We start from the raw sequence: 24,589 nt of genomic DNA on the forward strand, positions 1-24,589 counted from the left end.
AAGGTTTGCGGTGGATCAGCGCCACTTTTGAGTTTGTGGCCCTTCCTTTTGGGCTGGCTACATCACCTCGAGTGTTCACAAAAATAATAGCCCCGGCCCTAGCAAGGCTAAGGACACGAGGCCTAGCAGTAACAGCCTGTCTGGACGATCTGTTGATCATAGATCAGTTCACTGCATGCTTGGGCCACAATGTGCACAGCACAGTGGAATATTTAGAGTATCTCGGCTGGGTCCTCAATCTGGAAAAATCCTCCTTGCAGCCTCAAAGAAGGCTGGTGTATTTGGGCATGATTATAGACACGTCCCAAAGCAAGGTATTGCTTCCCAAGGCAAAAGCCATAGAAAACTTGGTCCGAGTGATAAAGGCAAAGAGAAGGCCTTCCATCCGTCTATGCATGAGATTTTTGGGAAAGATGGTAGCCTCATTCGAGGCTGTCCCTTACGCCCAGTTTCACTTACGGCCCTGGACCTTCCTATGATCTTATCTTCAAAGGTTCGCAGAGCCTATATTGGTGGTTGCTCCCCCAAAATCTGTCAGAAGGAAAATCCTTCACTCCGGTTACCTGGAAAGTGGTTACCGCAGACGCCATCCTTCTTGGCTGGGGGCAGTTTTAGAAGAAGCATCTGCCCAGGCGAAGTGGTCTGGTGCTGGAAAGCTCCTACCCATCAACATTCTGGAGATTCTGGCAATTCATCTGGCCCTCAAAGTTTGGTCTTACAGGGACTGCAGGGTTGGCCTGTTCGGATTCAGTCCGACAATCCTACAGCCGTGGCCTATATCAATCACCAAGGAGGCACCCAGAAGTCTGGATGCCCAAAAAGAGGTTAATCACATCCTGGCCTGGGCACAAAGGCATATTCTTTTCCTGTCTGGGGTCTTCATTCCAGGGGTAGAAAATTGGATGTGAACCCAGAAGATGGCATCCTAGGAAGTATGCCATTAATAAGATTCTTGCCTTTCTTCAGTTGGGCCTAAAAATGAAGTTGGCCTTGAGCACCATCTCGGCCTTGTTGGTATTTCAGAAACCGTTTGCCTCTCATTCCCTAGTCCGGGCCTATGTTCAGGGAGCACTGCGTTTGAATCCGCCAGTTAAGTCTCCCGTGTGCCCATGAGATTTGAATTTGGTACGATCTGTTTTACAGAAGCTACCTTTTGAACCATTACACCAGGTTTCTCCAAGTCTTTTGACAAAGAAACAGTTTTTTTCTCGTAGCCATATCCTCAGCAAGGAGGGTATCGGAATTGGCGGCTTTCGTGTAAAGAACCGTATATTATTGTTAAGATATAGTCCTACCGTCTTTTTCTTTTTTTTTCCAGATCTGCATTCTGCGGGAGGAAGAGAGTCTACACACTCTAGATGTTGTTGTAAGGGCGGTAAAGGTTTATCTGCAAGCTACGGCTCAGATAAGAAAGACTGATTGTCTGTTTATTCTGCCACAGGGCCCAAGGAAGCGCCAGGCAGCGTGAAAGTCCACTACTGCAAGTTGGATTTGACAAGTCATTATCCAGGCCTATGGTTTAGAAAAGAAGATCCCTCCTTTTCAGGTGAAAGCGCACTCGACTAGAGCAGTTGGTACTTCATGGGCAGTGCATCACCAGGCCTACATGGCTCAGATCTGTAAGGCTGCTACTTGGTCTTCGGTCCATACATTTACTAAATTATAACCGGTAGATGCGAGAGGTTGCGAGGATGCTGCCTTTGGGACATCCCATTAAGTAATTAAGGCCCTGTGTCCCGTGATGTATGAGCAAGAAAATAGGATTTTTTTTTATACAGCTTACCTGTAAAATCCTTTTCTTGGGAATACATCACAGGACACATTGCTCCCGCCCCTCTTCGGAGTTAATCGTGGGACACTTATTGCTTTGCTACAAAACTGAGGTACTCTCCATTTGGGAGGGGTTATATAGGGGAGGAACTCAATTTTAACTGGGTTTGCCAGTGTCCAATCACCTGTGGTGACTACAAAACCCATAAAGTAATCAAGGCGCCGTATCCCGTGATGTATTCCCAAGAAAAGGATTTTACAGGTAAGCTGTATTTAAAAATCCTATTTTTACATAGCTGCTAATCTTCCATCCATCTGATCTTGGCTTTACTTTGTTGCTAACGACTCGGTTTTTCAACTTTGCACCTAAACTAAATATGTGCATTAGGCCTGTCTCATAAGAGCACCTTTTGTAAGGCACTCTAGCTGGACAAGTGAAAAAACAATGCAGGGCTGCGCTGTTGGGGTGTGGGTTATATTCAAAGGCGAAGAAGTTAAGCTTTTAGTAACAAAATGAAGCATGCACTCCAGGGTCCGCAGAAGAATCTTTGCTGGCTAACAAATCTAAAGGACCAATTGTGGTCCCTACTCTTGGGTTCACATCAAGAGTTTTTTTTTCACACATGGCAATCTAAAGCTTTTCAAGACTAGCTGGGTGGTATATTCTGAGCAGAGGATTCAGAATTTGCCATAGATTATTTTTCTGAGTGCAACTTAATTCTTTCATGGTCTTAAATTCTCATAATGTAAAACGTTCTACATGTATGGAAACACAGACTGTACCACAACCTCAAAATATCTTCACATGAGACAGAGTTCAATGTTTGATGCATTTAATCCTGCGACTGTGAATTTTACGTGTGTTTTTTCATTTGTCTCATTTGAAAACAGGTTCTGAAAGTGGCCATTCTAGCTGAGAAGTATGCTGTGGATTACAGCTGGTACGTGGACACTATCTTGAACTTGATCCGCATTGCTGGAGATTATGTCAGTGAGGAAGTCTGGTACCGTGTCATCCAAATTGTAATTAACCGGGATGATGTGCAAGGCTATGCGGCCAAAACAGTTTTTGAGGTAAAATCTGTGGTTCTCACACTGTCCTACTTCTGTTCCCACTAAAGCACTGCTTGCAATATTGTATGTTACCCCTGCATTTTAGTGGTTGCTCTGCTCTGTTCCTCTGGTTGGGTTTGTGTTTGTTTTTTGTTTTTTTATTGCTGATTATTTGTAAGTGAATTCTGTAACTTAGTAAGCAGTAACTTTTTTATTTTTTTGTCTTATAGGCCCTTCAGGCTCCTGCCTGCCATGAGAACATGGTAAAAGTAGGAGGATATATCCTTGGAGAATTTGGTAATCTTATTGCAGGAGATCCTAGGTCCAGGTAATCATAGGTGACAAAAAAGTTAGTTTTGTGTCTGTAGATATTCAGTTTGGCATGCGATGTTGCGTGTGACTTGAATGATTTTTTTTTTAACCGTTTCCTTGGGTTTTCTGCTTTCTAAGAACACAGCAGAACTTTAAAGTGTTTGTAAAGGTAAAGGGTTTTTTACCTTTTAATGCATTTCTGCCTTACCATGTCAGCTCCCCCCAGTACTCCCTAAAATATTTTCCTCAGTCCGATCTCCATCCAGCGCTGTGCTTGTTTGCAGCAACACTGCTCCTCTCCTCTCTTCTCACAGGTGGCTCGGCAGCAGCAGGAGCCATTGGTTCCTACTGCTGTCAATCATATCCTGAGAGTGGGGTTGGGGCTGAACTACACTGTGTGTGTGTGTGTGTATGTGTATATATGTGTTGTAAGGGATTAGCTCGGTAGCGGGGGTGTGTGACCCCCTGGATGGGTTCACTACACACGGAACGATACAGAGAAACAGCCGAAGATGGTTGGAAACAAAGAATTTGGTTTATTCTTCCATCTTGCTGGAAACAAGTGCAAGCATCCAAACGGCATAAACAAAATCAAACATAAAATAAACCCTGGCAACTTGGGGCGTCTACCTTCACCACACAGGAACCTATCTACGTGCTGGGCAGACACTGCTGGTCCTACAGCAGAAAACAATAGTCTCTTTGATTTTTATCACACAGAAAAATCAACAGCACCTCACCTCTTCAGAAGTATTTCTGCTCACTGCTCTCCTTCACTCAGAAAGCCTCAGGATGCAGCAATCAGTAGTAATCCTCTGGATTACTTATAGAGGCCTTAATTGCCTCATTTTGAACAGCTGAAGTTTTCCACGCCCTTAAATCTTTCTGGCTGCTTCTGCAGCCGACACCTGATAATAATTGGTATATTGTCTAAACAAGGCAGACCATGTATCTCCCATCTGTGACAACACCCACAGATTTACCTGTCACAGTGTGTGTGTGTGTATGTATATGTGTATATATATCTATATATCTATATATATCTATATATATATATATATATATATATATATATATATATATATATATATATATATATAGAGCGGAGGGATTGCTGCACTTAAAAATTCTTTATTTGTAGAAATTCGTCCAAAAGACATCAAAAATACATAATTTATACAGTCAGGCAGACGTTTTCGGGCTAATGTAGATTGCGCCCTTCCTCAGAGTATCATGCCTATGCCCGATCAAGAGTGTGAGTGAATAAATACATCATCATTAATTGACAACAAGCATTTGAAAAATCTGGAATCGATTGATCAGTTAAACTCAAATTTCAAAATATAACATATTGTTCAGGTATGTTACGATCCCAGGAATTTCAGGTCACCAATGGTATTTGCAAATATTTACACCATACAGAATATATTAAACAGGAAGCGTTTGAAAGCAAATCAATAAATGGATAATAAAAAAGGGGAAAAAAAACTAACAAAACAAGGGTCCATAATATCAAAGATGCATGTGAATAACATATGTGTCCATCTCGGTAGAAATACATGAAAGTATCCACGGTGTGTTTTTCATCCTGCATAATAAAGAAAATGCATATCTAACATCACATGTGTAATATATACCAAAAAGGAAAAAACTATCTGCATTAATGCATCTAAAATCGCATGTGCGATCAATCCAATAAAAAAAATCACACACGCTGTAAGAAACCCCAATGAAGGAATTATTTTTTTTAGGGAAAAAAATAAAAGAAAGTAATATAATAAAATAAATAAGTTTATATCAAAATCAGAATTCAACCCCCTTGGTTGGTGAGAACCTAATCGATGGATCCATTTAACCTCCAGTTTCCTAAGTTCTAATTCTCTATTTCCCCCCACGTCTGTTTTTGGGGACTCCATCTATGACCAGGAACTTGAGCTGGGACACGGTGTGTCCCTTAAGAAAATGCCTGGCTAAGGGAAGTTTGTCCAATTTGTCCCGAATGGAATACTTGTGCCTCGCAATACGGTTTCACCTACATAAAGGAGCCCGCAAGGGCATTTAATAATGTATATAACGTAGGAAGACTGACCGGTATAATAATGCCTAATGCCGATATTGCGACCTGTATGGGGTTGAGAAAAAGATTTCCCTTTTTGTCATGCTATTACATTGTATGCACGACAGGCATGGAAATGAGCCCAGATTTTTTTTAACCTAAAAAGGTTACTCACGAAGGCGGTGCATTATATTGGTCAGATTTCACCAATCTGTATGGTACCATCTAGAGCTGCACGATTAATCGCGAAGAGATCTCGATTCACCACCACCCGCGATCTCCAGGCAGGATGACCCTGCGATTTTCGGGTGCGGCCATAGGAAAGTCACCGGCCTTGGCCTAGCTCCAGAGCGGTGGCCATCTTGGTACACCCGGCGGTGGCTGTCTCGTCAGGAAGTGACGTTTCGTCGCCGCCATCTTGCTCCACCCCACACTCCTTCCCAGTAATGTTAGTGAGAAGGGGGCAAGCGGAAATCTTGTTACACCCAACAGTTTTAAATTTCACAGTTATTTTCAACACAAAACAGAGCTTATGTGCTTAAATACAGGATATGTAAATATGACGGACTTGTTTACATGTTACATTTTAAAAGCAGCAGCAAACCTTACATGCTTGCTAATGAGACCGAACACCTCTGATTTTCACATTTAGTTAAATGTGAAAATCAGAGGTGTTCTTTCACATTAGCAAGCATGTAAGGTCAGCAGGTTTGCTGCGGCTTTTAAAATGTAACATGTAAACAGTCCGTCAGATTTACATATCCTGTATTTAATTTAAGCACCCAAGCTCCGTTTTGTGTTTAAAATAACTTTGAGTACATTTTTGAGAATCGTGATCTTCATTATATGAAAAAGAATCGCGATTCTCATTTTTCCCAGAATCGTGCAGCTCTAGTACCACCCCTACGATATGACGGGAGAGGATGATTGAACTCAGGGACCATAGGATAACTGTTTTGGAGAATAGACCAATGTTTTTTAATAATGTTGATTTTTATAAGAAGGTGATACTGTGAGGTGAACGGCATCCTACAACTAATATTTTTGTTAGAAACATTATTTATATTCATACGTTCATTATGTACTAAATCTGCATGGTATCCTCGTGAACATAATCGATCCTCCATTTCACTCAATCCCATATCACAGATTGCATTGTTGCTGACTATTCTGGTGACTCATTTCAACTGGCTAAAGGTATGGACTTAAATACTCCTGGGGGGATGAAAACTGGAAAACAACCATAATTGATTGCGGTCTGTGGGTTTTCTATAGATATCACTGTGAATATGTCCACCTTTAGGGGGGAAAAAACAATATAATGTTTGGGGGTTTTAAGTAATTTTCTAGCAAAAACATTTTTTTTAAACTTGTAAACACCGAGTCTGAAAAACAGGCTGGGTACTTAAGTGGTTAAAATAAAAAAACGTTTGGGGGGCGTGGCCGGGATGTGAAAGAGAGCAGACGTGTGCTAGCTGAGCTCCGCTCCTACCTTCATCCTGGCTTGATTTCCAGCGCAGTTTCCTCCTTCCAGCAACCGCCTGCCTGACACCCTGGGGCGGAAGAAGGCACCCGGTACTCCGAGGCTCCCTCCACTGTCTCCGGGTAAGCTCCGTTCATCCTCGGTGACCGGGCCGCGGCGGCCATCTTGCCTACGAGGCTCCCCGCACAGGAGATGTCGGCTAGCTCCCCAGCCTCCCCTAATCCGTCGGCATCCCATGCCGCTTCGCACGCTGAGCTCCTGGCGGCTATTAAGGAGGGTTGGAATTCAGTGATGGTCAAAATAGACCACCTCGTTGCGGATGTCAGCCTGATCTGGCACGACATGGACAAATTTAGGGCCCGGTTCACTGAGGCGGAGGGCCACATCTCGCAGCTGGAGGATTCCACCATGGCTGATTCCAGAGACTTGCACCCCCTACAGCTACAGGTTAAAGCCCTGCAAGAGAAGTCCATGGACACCGAAAATAGGCTCAGGAGGAACAACATCGGGGTCCTGGGCCTCCCTGAAAAATATTAGTTGTAGGATGCCGTTCACTTTGCAGTATCACACTTTATCTTATAAAATCAACATTATTAAAAAACGGTTATCCTATGGTCCCCAAGTTCAATCATCCCCCCTCCCGTCATATCGTAGGGGTGGTATCATACATGACAGATTGGTGAAATCTGACCAATATAATGCACCGCCTTCACGAGTAACGTGTGCAAAAATGATTATTATTTTTTTTTTGATTGATCGCATGCGATTTCAGATGCATTAATGTGGATAGTTTTTTTGCTTTTTGCCATATATTACACATGTGATGTTAGATATGCATTTTCTTTATTATGCAGGATGAAACACACTGTGGATACTTTCATGTATTTCTACCGAGATAGACACGCATATGTTGTTCACATGCATCTTTGATATTATGGACCCTTTTTTTTGTTTTTCCTTTTTCATTATCCATTTATTGATTTGCTTTCAAATCGTTCCAGTTAAAGGAGTTCTCTGACCTAAAACTTTTAACCCCCGCTGTGCCCGGGCTGTAAAAAAATAGAAAATAAACTGTCACTTACCTGCCTACGATCCCCCGTTGTTCCGATATCGCCGTCCCGTTCTCCGGTCCCGGGCCCCTTCCGCTTCCTGTGTGTCGGTGACTCATAGTGCGCTCAGCCTATCAGCGGCCGCAGCAATGTCCCGTCGCGGCCACTGATAGGCTGAGCGCACTATGAGTCACCGACACACAGGAAGCGGAAGAGACCGGGACCGGAGAACGGGACGGCGATATCGGAACAACGGGGGATCGTAGGCAGGTAAGTGACAGTTTATTTTCTATTTTTTTACAGCCCGGGCACAGCGGGGGTTAAAAGTTTTAGGTCAGAGAACTCCTTTAAATATATTCTGTATGGTGTAAATATTTGCAAATACCATTTGTGTCCTGAAATTCCTAGGATCGTGACATTCCTGAGCAATGTTATATATTTGAAATTTGAGTTTAACTGATCGATCAATTGATTCCAAATATTTCAAATGCTTGTTAATTGTCAATGATGATGTATTTATTCACTCACACTCTTGATCGGGCATAGGCATGAAACTCTTAGGAAGGGCGCGATCTACATTAGCCCGAAAACGTTTATTACCATGTCTGCCTGACTGTATAAATGATGTATTTTTGATGTCTTATGGACGAATTTCTACAAATAAAGCATTTTTAGATGCAGCAATCCCTCCACTATTTTTCTATATCTATGCCTGTGGGAAGGTTTGATTTCTAGCACTATCAGCTGAGAGAGAGAAAATACACACACACACACACAGCTGCGGCTTTTCTATGGGGCACTCAGAAGAGGAGTGCCAGCGGGGGACCCCCGAAGAATCTGGGAAACTCTGCACAAAATTATTGCACAGGGCAGGTAAATATAGCATGTTTTGTTCTTTTACATTTTAACTTTTCCAACCGTTTAAAACTTGAAATCCAGAAAAGACTTCAAAGTTGTGGACTGAGTGAGGAAGGGTAGAAACCATGGGAAAGAGAATCTCCTCCAAGGACTAAAAAAAGAAAAATGTTCTAGAACTTTCCACTCTATTCAAGACTTTAAAGTGTAACTCCACTTGTGTTGAAAAGAAAACCTTTCCCAATGGGTGATGTATGTATATTACAAGGATTTTACCAAACTTTGTTGCAGATTCCTACATTTTTGTTATTCTGAAGAAATCCCTGTTTGTTTGTTTCCATGTGGGAAAGTGAGTCTAATGGGAGTGTTTTAATAATTATTAATAAGCTGCTGCACCTGCAGGGCTCTAATGAGGAAAGCTGCTGGGCCTGCATCCTTTTTAGATGTGATTTCCTATTGGAAGTATCTCACCAAAAATTAAATTTGTTTAGCAGGGGATGCCTGAAATCTGACTTGTATCTTAGGGCAGACTTCTGGGAAAATTGGTGAGCCAATCGCACAAGCAGGAAATGTTTCTGGAGGACATTCTGTGTATACATTATGTGTACAGAACACCTCCAGGTAGCCATATTGCATTTTCAGAAAATGACAGAGCTGTAGATTGAAAAGCATTTTATTAGCAAAACGCTATAATTTTTTCCCCACGAAAGTGGAGTTTCCCTTTAAAAAAAATCAGTTTAGAGTCAATTTCCACTGTAAATTTTCATGTTAGCCCGCCAAACTGCTACATGTGCTAAAATAAAAATACTGGAAGTTGGTACCTGACATTTACCTAAGAGCAACAGCTACTTTTTATTGACTTGAAAATTCTGCTTCCACCCACAGCCCACTGGTACAGTTCAACCTACTGCATTCAAAGTTTCACTTGTGCAGCGTGTCAACTCGAGCCCTTCTCCTCTCCACTTACATCAAGTTCATCAATTTATTCCCTGAAACCAAACCCACGATTCAAGATGTGCTACGTTCAGATAGTCAAATCAGAAATGCAGATGTGGAGCTCCAGCAGAGAGCAGTAGAGTACCTGAAACTCAGCTCTATTGCAAGCACTGATGTCCTTGTAAGAATTTTTTTTTATTTTTTATTATTATTATTATTATTAATGTACTGGTGGCCATAAATATCCTAATACAATTGGAAATTCTTGCCACTTGCAGACATTTTCTAACTTTCCGTGTCTGTCTTTACTATTTCTGTTTGAGAAAAAGGGGATCCCCTTTACTACTTGTACATAGTACTATACTGCAGGTCAGTTTAGGCTGGATCGGGCGCGGATCCCCATCTGTGTTTTTAGCAGACCGGATACCAGCAGGTGTCAGTGGACACATGTCCGCTGACATCCGCCACACCATAGGGAACAATGGGTGTTCCGATCATGTCCGCCTAAAAAATGGACAGGCGGAACCAATCGGTTTCTATGGTGTGAAAGGGTCCTACGAGATGCAGTTTAAAGGCAGGTATAACGTTCTTCCTTTAGAAATTTGTGCCTGTCTTATGGTCAAACTGTCTAGATAAGCTTACAGTTAGTAATTAATTTACTGTATATTAGGAAACCTAACCGCATCTCTTAATCTGGCCTTGCACATAAAGATGTCTAATTCTTCTGTCCTTGCTGCACAGCATGAATGGATGAATCTCCTGCTGTGGTTATTGTTCTATTACAGCTGGCCCTGCAGGTGCTATTTGGCTGACAATTATCCGCCTGGACCTTTTTATTTTATTTTTTATTTTATTTTTTATTTTTCATCAAAGGCTGTCAGGAAGGAGGCAGATGGGGCCACTCACTGAGTGAATTGTGCTCCATATATGGGCAGCTTTAAAGTGTATAAAAACCCATACAATGGACTTCGCTACATCCATGTCGAACGGACAAGCTGCAAAACATTACATTTGTTCTAGGGTTTGGATACTTTTTCATTATGTCTTGTTGGTTAGTTTGTAAATGTGCATTAAATATCCATTTACTGTTAAAGTGGTTGTAAACCCCACTTTATGACTTTTACCTTCAAGTAAGCCTATAATAAGGCTTACCTGTAGGTATAAAGAATATCTCCTAAACCTGATCTACCCCCAGAGATCTTGTAATGGCAGTGATCAGCGATTTTTTTTTTATTTTTTTTTATTTATCGGGGACTGCGATATTATGGCAGTCACATGAGACACTTTTGATAAATGTTTGTGATCATGGGGTTATTTGTGTTCCATCTGCATGTTCTAACTGAAGGGGGGGGGAGACTTACTAAGGGAATGACAGATCGCTGTTCATACAAAGTATGAACACGCGATCAGTCATTTCTCCCCTGAGAGAACCAGGATCTGTGTGTTTACACCACACACAGTTTCTGGTTCTCGCTGTGTCATGATCGATTGCAGGTGCCCAGAGGTCCTCACGCCCGCCGGGCACTCGCATCGGCTCCGTAGGTGAACAGCAGGTGCGTGCCCCTAGTGGCCACAGGGCGAAGCAATGTAACATAACATTGTTTCGCCCAGCCGAGCCATGCTCGGCTGGTCGGCAAGTGGTTAATGTATTTAAAAAAAACTAAACTGTAAAGTTAGCCCAATTTTTTTGTATTACGTAAAAGATCTTTAGTCTAAGCAAAAAAAATTGTGATTCTCATTTTGGCCAGAATCGTGCAGCTCTATTTTAAATGTACAAAGGCAGCTACAAGGCATATTGTGCCATCACATTTTTAGATCTGTGGCATAAAGCCTAGCACCGATAAACCAATAACTTTGTTCATATATGGTACAGCAAGCCCTGTACAGTGTTTTATGCTGTATTGTGTTCCTTTTTAATTTGAAATTCCCCTCTTGCTCCTGGATGTTTTACCATAGAATTATAAAAAAAAATTGCATCTGTACAACAAAATAAAGGTTAAAATCAGATTGTTACATGTAATTCAACCAATTTGCTTACTCTCCTTCAAATCTTTTTCACTAAAGTCATTTTAGATTGTTGCTATTGTGTGTCTGTATGTCTAGGCTACAGTGCTGGAGGAGATGCCACCTTTCCCTGAACGGGAATCCTCTATTCTGGCCAAGTTGAAGAAGAAGAAAGGACCAGGTGCAGTTAGTGAGTTAGAAGAAGGAAAGAAGGATCCGGGCGCTGAGATTAACGGTGGAGTGGAAGCCACACCCAGCACTGCAGTAAGTTCTTTTAACTTCTCTGGATAACTGTACAAGTACAGAGAGATGAACATTGTATTTTACAAACTGACTGAGAAGTATACAAAAGTGATAATTATTTGGCCCCTTCCTGACTTTTTTTTTTTTTGCATATTTATCACATTTAAATGATTCAGATCATCAAACTATTTTTTTATATTACACCATGGTAACCCAAGTAATTACAAAATGCAGTTTTTAAATGATGATTTAATTAATTAAGAGAAGAAAAGCTGTCCAAACCTGGCTGGCCCTAGATGAAAAAGTAAATGGCATTTATGGGAGAGTTCCAAGGTGAAAGCCACTGCTGACCAAAAGAACACAAAGGCTTGTCTCCCATTGGCCAAAAAAAAAAAACACATTTGGATTATCCGCAAGACTTTTTAGCAAAATATTGTGTGGATTGATGAAACTAAAGTTGAACTTTTTGGAAGGTGTGCGTCCCGTTGCATCTGGTGTAAAATTTACAGCATTTCATAAACTCATGAAGCTTTGCAGCTTCGAGACCTGGAAGACTTGCCATAATTGATGGAACCATGAATTCTGTGTTCTACCAGAAAATCTTGATGGAGACTGTCTGGCCATCAGTTTGTGAACTCAAACCCAATCATGCTTGGGTTATGCAGCAGGACAGTGATCTGATAAATACCAGAAATTCCACCTCTGAATCCCTCAAAGAAGGTTTTGGGATGACTTGATCAAAGTCTGGACTTAAATCTCATTGAGATTCTGTGGCATGACCTTAAACAGGCTGATAATGCTCAAAAACTTTCCAAAGTAGCTGAATTTAAACAATTCTGCAAAGAAGAGTGGGCCAAAATTCCTCCACAGTGATGTGAAAGACTTATTGCCAGTTATCGAAAATGCTTGATTGCAGTAGCTGCCAAGGGTGGCATAACCAGTTATTAGGTTTAGCGGGTAATTGCTTTTTCACATAGGGCCAGGCAGGTTTGGATATCTTTTTTCCCTGAATAAATCAAAACATAATTTTAATAACGGCATTTTGTATGAATGCGTGTTGTCTTTTGTGTATTAAAATTTGTTTGATCTGAATCATTTAAAGGAGAAGTCCATCCAGAGCTTTTTAGTCCAGGCTTCTTCTCTGTGTCACAGGAGTGCAATTTGTTTTGCACTCCTGTGGCCTGTTTTCAGCGGAGATCGGTCTGAAGTCTGCTCTCTGCTGAGGCCATCGGTCAACACAGCGCATCATCCTGACTTCCAAGTCTGGATCCGCCAGCTGCCTTGATTGATGGCAGTTTCAGCGAGCCGCTGAGACTGCCGTTCCCCACCCCTCCACGGCTCAGCGCTCCAATAAGCGCGGAGAAGTAGAGCAGAAGCGATGCTGACTTAAATGTGACAAATAAGCAAAAAAAAAAATTAACAATCCGAAAGGGGGACAAATACTTTTTCACAGTACTGTACCTGTATATAATGTATGTTGACAAAACATTGGGTGTTTCTATTGCAGTTCGGCACTTTAATTTGTTTAAAGGTTGTCATTGCTGAGGTCTCTGAAAACGGTTGCTTTGCTGTTGTAGTGATCTAATTGGTTTAGTAATTGAGTCTGTCTATGAACAACTATCTGCAGTGCAGATCCTTATATTTCCCTCAGTACAGGTATCCAGTGGAATGTTAAAAGCTTTATAAAACCTGTTTCACCATGGGCTTTGTTTCCACAGTCGACCCCATCGCCATCTGCTGATCTCCTTGGTTTGCGGAGTGCCTCTATAACAGGATCAGCAGCACCCAGTGCTGGAAACCTCCTGGTGGATGTTTTTTCAGACTCCTCTTCTGCCACTGCTTCTGTAGCTCCTGGAACTGACGAGAACTTTCTAAGGTATTCTAACCTTTCTAAGGTATTCTGCAATTCTTAAACCTAATTAGAATTGCAATGATTTGTTTGAGTGAAACACATTTGCCCCTATAATTTTATATAATATTTACATTATAAAACACTGTATATAGAAAATGACTATCTGTCCAAGAGGAGATTTTAATTTGTTGTTCATACAAGTCATACACCACCAAAGTCGTAGAATGCAATATTAAAGCAAGTTATTATAGGTGTTCTGTTACAACTGTCTCAGGACTATGATGAAATCCTATAAATAGCATTGTCGTATTGAATCAATAATTCCAGGCCCTAACTCACACCTGTGCAAAAACAAGTTTTTTTTGGAAGTCTGAGTGCTTGTCTGGGATGAGCTGTTTGATAGACTGGTTGTTAGGAGACGGTGTTCCTAAAGCTACTTTCGGCCTAGGAGTATTCTATAAATGGCACCATCTTCCCCAATTACCTGTCCACCTCGGTGTGACTGTTTGCAGGTGGGAGCTTAGGCTTACAGCAGAAGTCCAGATTTTTTTTATTTATTATTACAGGATACAGGATTTTAGATTCTTAGACCATGGTTTATGTAGCTGCCCTTGGATGACTGCAACAAATCTGGTCTTTTCTGCAATTCAGTGTGGATCTGCATTTGGCCTTAAGTACCATCAAGGGTCAGATCTTGTTCCTAGCTATTCTTTAACAAAGACCATTTACCTCTCCCTACTTGGTGAAAGCCGTTGTGCATGGTGTTGCACACGTTGCTTTCCATTGACCCCATGAGAACTCAAACCACCTTTGAAATTGTCAGAAATATTCCCAAGTCTACACGCCTTCACAATGTTGCCTGTCTCAATGCCATCCCCTCTACAAAGCAGGTTAGCAACTGTCTCCTGTAAAGAGCACTTTCTAGCGACCCATATACAAAAATTGGAGCGCCACTCAAAGCACTGCAAAACATAGAACTGGTGCTGGTGTTAAATAAGCTCATCCAGGCTAGCTGAAACCGATCTTAAGACAGAAAGTGGAACCCGCCGCACACCGGAACCTAGCCACTATATAGAGGTAAAGATTTGGCTTCTGCTTGAACTCCTCTGCCTATGTTCCTATGACATGTTTTGCCCCATGGTCTCACTCACACACATGCAATCTCTCTCTCTCTCTGTCTATCTCTCTCTCTCTCTATCTCTCTGTCTCTGTCTATCTCTCTGTCTCTGTCTATCTCTCTGTCTCTGCCTATCTCTCTCTCTCTCTCTCTCTCTCTCTCTCTCTCTGTCTATCTCTCTCTCTCTGTCTATCTCTCTCTCTGTCTATCTCTCTGTCTCTCTCTGTCTCTCTCTCTGTCTCTCTCTCAACATAGCCAGATGAAGCTCAAAATAACTCAACACACAGCCATTAATGTCTAAACTGCTAGTACATCCCTAAGTGGAAATGTCCAAATTGGGCCCAATTAGCCATTTTTCCCTCCCCGGTGTCATGTGAATCATTAGTGGCACAAGGTCTCAGGTGTGAATGCCCAGATGACGTCATACCAGTGCAAGCGTGTGGAAGCCACCGGTCATGGCACAGGGGTCTGAAGGAACGGCACGGGTGTCAGTTTCTTCAGAGCGCATGCGCCAGTGATGTCACTGGCTGCATGTACATTACATTTTTACAAAAAAGTGCACGTTTAGGTGATATTTACACTATCTATAGGTGAGCCTTATTATAGGCTTACCCAGGGCTCGACAAACCACAGGTGCCAGATCGCTTTGGCGGCCTAGGTGCCTGCGGCAGGTGTCTTGTCCCCATGTGGCCCCCACCTGCTGGTGCACAAACTAAGATGCTGCACTGGCCGGTAATTGAGGCCGCAGCTTTGCAGCCCACTGGAGCAAAATGCTTGCATAGAGGAACTGGCACCCTTTTGTGGTGAAAGGAGCTGCGACAAGCAGTCACTGACGAAGTTGAGGGTTTCCTCTGCCTGCTCTTAATCCCAAGAGGAGAAGAGGTTGAAGGTGTTGGGGTGGGCTTGATATGGTGAGTGGACGAAGTGTGGGGCAGCTGGTTGGAATGGCCTCGGTTCCATTTACACCCCCACAAAGATGGAAATAATTGTATTATTTTTTCATTCATTTTTTTTTTTATTCTTTTTTATTCTTTTGCTGTCATGCCACAGCCACATAGCCGAAGTCCCCTTTCACACGAGCTGTCTGATCAGGCCTGCCTGTCAGTTTTTCAGGCGAACCTGATGGGACACTCCAGTCTCCTCTATGGAGCAGCGGATGTCAGCAGATACGTGCCATCCGATCCTGTCCGCCAAAAAGACGGATGGGATGGCATTGGATGGAAATTGATAGGCGGTCAGTTTACATCCGATTGCCCCATAAAGGAGAGCGGGAATGTGTCTGTGATCGCTCTGCATAGCGGAGCAGACAGGACCTGTCATCCGCCTGCTCAGGGGATTGGCGAATAAATAACTGCTGAGCAAGCGGTTCTGCTTAGTGGAAGTGCTCATGTAAAGGAGGCCTAAGGAGGCATGAGTTACTGGATCTCCCATCATCCCCACCTTGTTGCATTGTCCTTCCCTAGTGTGCCGCTGATCATCATGCCAAGTACAAATGAGCTGAACCCCAGGCAACATCGGCTGGTTCAATAAAAACTGCCCGCCATTCAGGCCCTTGTGTATTGCAGCCGGTTCGGCAGAAGCCGGCCTTTCGACAAGCTGGAAAAAAAACTGGCTCCTAACCTTTTTTAGCTGGCTCCTAGATTCCAAGCAAATTTATCAAACCCTGGGCTTACCTATAGGTAAAAGTCAAAGCTGAAAGTTTACTTCCTCTTTAAAATGCTCCCTTCATTAGTGGGATATTAAAGTTGAACTTTACCAATAACAACGTGATAAAAAATATTTAGCAAGGAACATGCATTCCACATTAATAATTATGCTACCAAAATTAGTGTGTGCTGTGAATTGCATCCAGTATTGTTCCTGTTTCTTCTTGTTGGAGGCTGACATTTTGCTGAAGCCCAGACCCCCTAAACAGCAGTAATTATTTAGACTGTCAGATCGGCCTCTAAAGGCTCTGATTTTCGGCACAATGCCAAAAATTTTAGAGTGACGGAGCATGTGCAGAGCAGGGCGAGACAGTGTATTACTGGCTTTTGAACTGCATAGGCACTTTTTTTTTTTTTTTTTATGTTTTACATGGCTATACCTGCAAAAGAGGCCAGCCTGAAGTCCTCTAGCAAGACTCAATTTATTTTATGAGTAAGTTCCCCTTTAAGTTAGTGGAGACAATTTTTCCTTCCACGTCATTTTTTTTTATTCTGGTATAACCCTATAAATTGCGTTTTTTTTTGGGCTGGGTCATTTTGGGTGCTGCCATGAGGTATACTTGCGTTTTTATTGCACATTACGGAATTTGGGATAATTTGTGTCTTTTGACTCTTGGATACAATCCCTATACTCGCTGTTAATACATCACTTTAAGCACATTATTCCTTAGTGTTCTTAAACAAAAGCAATATCATATTGTACAGCTGTGTGTATGCTGCTATTTGTCTGTCTACTGTCTAATTGCATGTGAGTTTTCTGTCTTCTCTTTTGGTCTTTGTCTTCCTTCTTTTCTTGTTTTGCTGCTGGTGGGATTGTTTATTGTCTTTGTCTGTCTTGCTGTGCCTGCCTATGATTGGATGGTGTACAGTGACTTGGACCCGCCCTCTGAAAGTCCTGCGTCCCTGTTGGTCAATGCAGACCAGCCTTCAGAGTAAGGGCTGATTTAGTAAAAATTAAGGCATGCTCAGTAGATATCATTATCCGTGTTCACTACATTTTTCAACCATTTCCTTAAGAAACCAGACTGTTCAGATCACACGCTAAATGAGTCGCCAGCGTTCTTTCCCACATTAGCATGATGGCCTTTGAGGCAGTACTACAGTACAGCTACTGAACCCTTTTATGAATATGCCCTTATGTGTACCCTTCATATAAATATGAAGCCAATCAGAACTTTATCATAGGGTTTTTTATTTTTTTTTGGTTCAACCATCGAATGTGTGGATGGGTGCTAAATCTGGTGCAGCTCTGCATAGAAATCAATCGACTTCCAGGTCTTTCTTTTTTTTTTTTTTTGATCAAAGCTTAATTAAACAAGCTTAAGGTTAGAAGCTTAAAAGCTACCATGCACAGCTGCACCAGATTTTGCGCACTCCAGTTTTAGGAAATCAACCCATATGTGTTTCAATAAAACTTGTTAGATACAGCACCAGATCAGACCCTAGAAAGATTCTCTGCATTCAAATCCTATCTCCATTGTATTTTGGACAAGCTCCTTTTTTGCCTCTCATCGCTCAGCTCTATTTTCATTTACTCTATAGGCACTTGTGGACAGCACTAGACCAACTTAAATCTCTGACTACATTCTAGTTCAGGCCAGTGACTTCCGTTGTAGAGTTAAGCCGATCATAGATGGTCTCCTTCTGAACTGGCTGTGCCTCTACTCGTCTATGGGCAGGCTGATTGTACCCAAGTCGATCCATCGATTTTTACATGCGATTTATTGCCAGTGGCTATAGCTGCTAGCAATAATTATGTTCTTCCGGGAGGGACAGCTCCCTACGCCCCCTCATTAGGAGGACACAGTAGCTCCATGGAAGGTATTCTCCAATCAACGCTGACTGTGTTACTGGGGGAATCTGGCGATTTTTCTTTTCTGCAATCACATCATCTATGGCTTGCCTAAGTTCGGGCAAGTGTCTTCAACTGTAGAGTGGTTGAATAGAAGCACATTTTTGCCCTAGAACTTGCATGTGGTATGAGAGCATGGTACCATATGTAGGGCTGTAACTAATGATTATTTTCATAATCAATTAGTTGGCCGATTATTGTTTCGATTAATCGGATAATAGTCTTTTAAAAAAAAAAAATTGCATTTTTACATATTTTTTTTGGGCCAATTTGTTGTTGGGCAGATTACAAATCACAAATTGCTGCAAAAACACATTACATGCTTTTCTGCAGCTTCTCCATTGAAGTATATTGAGCCAAAAAAAAAAAACGAAATGGCACTGTTTTGCGTTAAGTCCTCACCCCTTTCCAAATACGCAGCAGCTGAAAAAAAATCATGGATGTGAACGTGTCCCATAGGAAAACATGTAAATGAACTGTAGTGTGTTTCTGCAAAAAGCATCAAACTGAGGTGTGATCCAGGCCTGAGATGTTTAGTAACATAATGGGGTTAAAAAAAACAAAAATAAGTCCAAAAATAGCAAGTAATCGCTACTGTAAGGGGACTGTGGGACAGTGAAAGTAATATTTACACTAGCGATTTGCTTTTTTGTACTATAAAAGGCTAATTTTAGTTTATTATGTTACTGGCCGATTAATCGATTACAATTTTCATAATCGATTAATGTCATCGATTAGTTGACGATTAATCGATTAGTTGTTTCGGACCTAACCATATGGTAACTAAATACTTTTTTGAGTGAGTGTGACCCATTGAGATGATGACTGTAGTACTGTCTCAAGACCATTACACCTCCATCACGGTTTATATAACAAATTATATTTTCACATCCGAATTATAAGGCTCGGAGTTCTTCATGTTTAAAAATGTATTGTGCTTTTTTTTTACTCCTGTCTGTGATCAAAGGTGCTGCTCTTAATTCTGGGTCATGTGATCATGTCGGGACTAACGCTTTTTTTGTGTGGCTAACAGATTAATTTTGTTTTTCCCCTTTTGGTTGCTTTCTCTGCCCTTTTTCCATTCTTTCCTCCTGTCTTTTTGCTCTCAGTTCTGGCTCTACTGTTTCAGAGGATCCTGCTTTGCCTATCGCTGAGGCTGATGAACTTCTCAACAAGTAAGATTAGCATGTGTATTGAAGCGTGTACATGTTGTAGAGGTGTGGATCCCTTGTCTGTGTATATCATATATTCACATAATTCAGTGAAGTCATTTATTTTCTTTTTTTCTCCCCGTGTAAATTAATCCATCCAACTAATTTGTAAAACAGAATTGTTTCAAATCGATTTCCACATTTTAGATGAAATTTAGATGTGTTCCCCTGCCAAGTTTTAATGGCTGTCTGGAACCAAAGAGGGGGAAGCCTTCCTTCATCATAGTATGGCTGTGACAGATATTCATTCGCTTTTCCTTAGAGCCTCTGATGTCATGAGACAAAGAGAATTCTCTATATTTTCCAGCTATCCCCCCTGGAGAGCCCAGAGCACTTAAAACCTCCTCCGAAGCTGTGACAGCAATGCTGTATTTGGAGAAATTAATTTTAGAGCAGTTCTTTAAAGTGAACCTGTGTACAGGTGATACTCAAAATTTGAATATCGTGCAAAAGTTCATTTATTTCACTAATGTAACTTAACCGGGCCACTTTTTGTGATTCGGCACTGCGTCGTTTTAACTGACAATTGCGCGGTCGTGCAACGTGGCTCCCAAAATAAAATTAGCGTCCTTTTTCCCCCACAAATAGAGCTTTCTTTTGGTGGTATTTGATCACCTCTGCGGTTTTTATTTTTTGCGCTATAAACAAAAATAGAGTCATAATTTTGAAAAAAAATAAATATTTTTTACTTTTTGATGTATTAAATATCCCCAAAAATATATATAAAAAAATTGTTTTCCTCAGTTTAGGCCGATACGTATTCTTCTACATATTTTTCGTAAAAAAAATCGCAATAAGCGTTTATTGATTGGTTTGCGCAAAAGTTATAGCGTTTACAAAATTAGGGGATAGTTATATGGCATTTTTATTAATATATTTTTTTTTTTTTACTAGCGATTTTTTTTCGGTACTGCGACATTGTGGCGGACACTTTTGACACATTTTTGGGACCATTGCCATTTTTATAGCGATCAATGCTATAAAAATGCATTGATTACTATAAAAATTCCACTGGCAGGGAAGGGGTTAACACTAGGGGGCGAGGAAGGGGTTAAGTATGTTCCCTGGGTGTGTTCTAACTGAAGGGGGGGGGGTGGACTGACTGGGGGGAAATGACCGATCGCTGTTCATACATTGTATGAACAGAAGATCAGGCATTTCTCCCCTGACAGGACCGGGAGCTGTGTGTTTACACACACAGCTCCCGGTTCTCGCTCTGTAAAGAACGATCGCGGGTGCCCGGCGGCGATCGGGTAGCGCGCCGGGGATCAGGAACGAGCGGGGGGGGCGCGCGCGCCCCTATTGGCTGCTGGGAGATATGACGTATAGCTACGTGATCTCGCCCAGCAGCAGAGCTGCGGCGGCTGGTCGGCAAGCAGTTCAAAGGCGAAACTAATATATGAGATAGACTCATTACATGCAAAGCAAGATAGTTAACCCGTGATTTGTCATAATTGTGATGATTATGGCTTACAGCTCATGAAAACCCCAAATCCACAATCTCAGAAAATTAGAATATTGTGAAAAGGTGCAATATTCTGGGCTCAAAGTGTCCCACTCTAATCAGCTAATTAAACCATAACACTTGCAAAGGGTTCCTGAGCCTTTAAATGGTCTCTCAGTCTGGTTCAGTAGGAATCACAATCATGGGAAAGACTGCTGACCTGACAGTTGTACAGAAAACCATCATTGACACCCTCCATAAGAAGGGAAAGCCACAAAAGGTAATTGCAAAAGAAGTTGGATGTTCTCAAAGAGCTGTATCAAAGCATATTAATAGAAAGTTATGTGGAAGGGAAAAGTGTGGAAGAAAAAGGTGTACAAGCAGCAGGGATGGCCGCAGCCTGGAGAGGATTGTCGGGAAAGGTCCATTCAAAAGTGTTGGGGACTTTCACAAGGAGTGGACTGAGGCTGGAGTCAGTGCATCAAGAGCCACACCACACACAGACAGATCCTAGACATGGGCTTCAAATGTCGTATTCCTCTTGTCAAGCCACTCCTAAACAACGTCAGAAGTGTCTTACCTGGGCTAAAGAAAAACAGACCTGGTCTGTTGCTCAGTGGTCCAAAGTCCTCTTTTCTGATAAGAGCAAATTTTGCATCTCATTTGGAAACCAAGGACCCAGAGTATGGGAGAAGAATGGAGAGGCACACACTGCAAGATGCTTGAAGTCCAGTGTGACGTTTTTCCACAGTCTATGTTGATTTGGGGAGCCGTGTCATCTGCTGGTGTTGGTCCTCTGTGCTTGATTAAGTCCAGGGTCTCACTGCAGCTGTCTACCAGGAGATTTTGGAGCACTTCATGCTTCCTTCTGCAGATGAGCGCTATGGGGACTTTTTCCAGCAGGACTTGGCACCTGCCCACACTGCCAATGGCACCAAAACCTGGTTCAATGACCGTGCGATTACTGTGCTTGATTGGCCAGCAAACTCGCCTGACCTACACCTCATAGAGAATCTATGGGGCATTGCCAAGAGAAAGATGAGACATGAGACCGAACAATGCAGAGGAGCTGAAGGCCGCTATTGAAGCATCCTGGTCTTCCATAACACCTCAGCAGTGCCACAGGCTGATCGCTTCCATGCCACGCCGCATTGAGGCAGTAATTGCTGCAAAAGAGGCCCAAACCAAGTACTGAGTACATATGCATGCTTATACTTTTCAGAGGTTCAATATTGTTCTATATACAATCCTTGTTTTATTAATTTCATGTAATATTCTAATTTTCTGAGATTGTGGATTTGGGGTCTTCATGAGCTGTAAGCCACAATTATGACAAATCACGGCTTGAACTATCTTGCTTTGCATGTAATGAGTCTATCTCATATTAGTTTCACCTTTTTAAGTTGCATTAGTGAAATAAATGAACTTTTGCACGATATTCAAATTTTTCGCGTATCACCTGTATATTAAGTTGTCACTACACACAACTGTTGATGCCCAAATGTATAGTTGCACACATAAGGCACCACAGAGTCAAGACCTCTTGAAACACTTTATATGCACTTTTTGACCAGCTTCTTTACAAACCTTAGACCTACCCTCTCTCAGCTCTAATATTTGCTAAGGGCAACCATTGTATTTATGGGCCAGTGGTTGAGCACAGGAGTTATCGAGCTAGAGCTTCTGATCACAGAAGGTGGTAGAGCTTTACATAAGCTTTCTCTTAACTTCTGGTAACCAGTCATAACGGAATGAATGTGAACAAAGATGGACTTTTTTAATGTGTAAGTTAATTTATATAGGCTTGGGTCACTTTAAATGTGCTCTTCCCCACATTTTTATTTAGTAGTAGATTTCTTACTGGTAATTTTGCATTGCATGCAGACTCTCAAGAGTGGTGATATTAATTTGATTAATACTGATGCTTGTCTGTCTCTTCTAATATTATAAAGTTCAATCCATGGTTTTACTGACTAATGTCAATGCCCCGGAGAACAAACTTCTTACTATAGAATTTGCTTTAAACCACCAGTTTAGGGCAGATGCTGACTGGGGGAAAACATCTCCATATTTTCATGCATCTTGGAGAGCACATAGGTTTATACATGTTGGAATTCATAGTTGTCTCTAATTACTGAATAGAGTACAAATCGTAACACTGGGGTCACTGAAAGACACCAGGAATTGGAGTATACTTCAGCCTACTCCATTGCTATGCCATGTACACATAGAAATATACAAGTATTGGCTAGATTGTCTATTAAGCCTAAATTCATGTTTAAAGGCTAAGCTGAACTTTTTGTAAAAATAACATAAAAATAAATGCCCATTGGGGAGGTAAGATGCATTTTCTTCCTCAGGAGGCTGCAGAGTATTGCACCCACGACTAGTGGATGTCGGGCTTCTGCGCAGTCTTCCTACAGCTCATACCTCTGTGCAGACTGTCAGTTTTAGACCTGCAGGAAGACTACAAGCATGCACATCAGTGCTCTCGCAGTCCCATGAAACTACAAGTCCATCTGCTGCAGTGGCAGATGGGATTGTAGCGTTCCCATTCACAGATTCCTATGAATGAATGAATAAATGCCATGTCAGAGCTGTCAGTGGGAGAAGAACTCATGCATGCTATTACAGGGGAGGGATTGGTGCTGCGTAGTAAAATCTTACATGTTATGCCCTAAATGCGGGTCTAAAATGTTACTAAAGGTGAACCTAGCCTTAATGTCCCCTTTTAGTTTGTTTGGGCCAGCTTGACTATTTACTGCACTAACAGATTTGCTTGCTGGGTGCACTGTATTAACTGTATGTAGCCTCGGCTACATGTCGTATACAGTGATGTGTTCTGACAGTCTCCCTCCCACTTTGAGAACAACATAGAGTTGGGGTGAGCACTGCTCAGCCATTCTCGGGAAGCTTTGTGTTCTTTGAATGAATGCAAAGCTTTCTCTGGGCTAAGAAGAAGATTGTGACATCATCCACTTGCTTTTTCACCTCCGCCAATCAGAGGAAGCTTTTTGTTCATTCATTGATTACAAAACTTGTGAATTGCTGAGCAACGGTCTGCCTAACTGTATTTTGTTTTGGGAGTGGGACAGGAATTACCTGTCCTACTGCTGGTGTTCTGTCCATATGAGCCCACTTTTCGACAGAGGGCACATATAGAACAGAACACAGCACTGTATGTATGTGTGCATACATACATACATACATACATACATACATACATACACACACAGTGGGGCAAAAAAGTATTTGGTCAGCCACCAATTGTGCAAGTTCTCCCACTTAAAAAGATGAGAGAGGCCTATAATTGTCATCATAGGTATACCTCAACTATGAGAGACAAAATGTGGATTCAGACAATCACATTGTCTGATTTGGAAAGAATTTATTTGCAAATTATGGTATAAAATAAGTATTTGGTCACCTACAAACAAGCAAGATTTCTGGCTTTCACAGACATGTATCTTCTTTAAGAGGCTCCTCTGTCCTCCACTCATTACCTGTATTAATGGCACCTGTTTGAGCTTATTTATACTGATAACAAGTTCAAACAGTCACACTCCAAACTCCACTATGGTGAAGACCAAAGAGCTGTCGGACACCAGAAACAAAATTGTAGACCTGCACCAGGCTGGAAAGACTG

At 41.8% G+C, this 24,589-nt stretch overlaps 1 protein-coding gene across 3 annotated transcripts in view; it reads left to right on the forward strand.

Annotated features, from left to right (window-relative positions):
* Positions 1-24,589, forward strand: part of LOC120916531 (AP-2 complex subunit alpha-1) — a 168,987-nt gene that overhangs the window by 120,420 nt on the left and 23,978 nt on the right. The window contains exons 11-17 of one of the 3 annotated variants that reach the window (XM_040327557.1): positions 2,662-2,844; positions 3,054-3,151; positions 9,464-9,695; positions 11,618-11,782; positions 13,480-13,637; positions 17,306-17,368; positions 19,398-19,463. In XM_040327557.1, coding sequence (XP_040183491.1) covers positions 2,662-2,844; positions 3,054-3,151; positions 9,464-9,695; positions 11,618-11,782; positions 13,480-13,637; positions 17,306-17,368; positions 19,398-19,463 — 965 coding nt within the window. The remainder of the gene's footprint in view (positions 1-2,661; positions 2,845-3,053; positions 3,152-9,463; positions 9,696-11,617; positions 11,783-13,479; positions 13,638-17,305; positions 17,369-19,397; positions 19,464-24,589) is intronic. The other 2 variants (XM_040327558.1, XM_040327560.1) reach the window with 2 other exon arrangements.

The sequence above is a fragment of the Rana temporaria genome, chromosome 10, assembly GCF_905171775.1.
Source record: "Rana temporaria chromosome 10, aRanTem1.1, whole genome shotgun sequence".
NCBI lineage: Eukaryota > Metazoa > Chordata > Amphibia > Anura > Ranidae > Rana > Rana temporaria.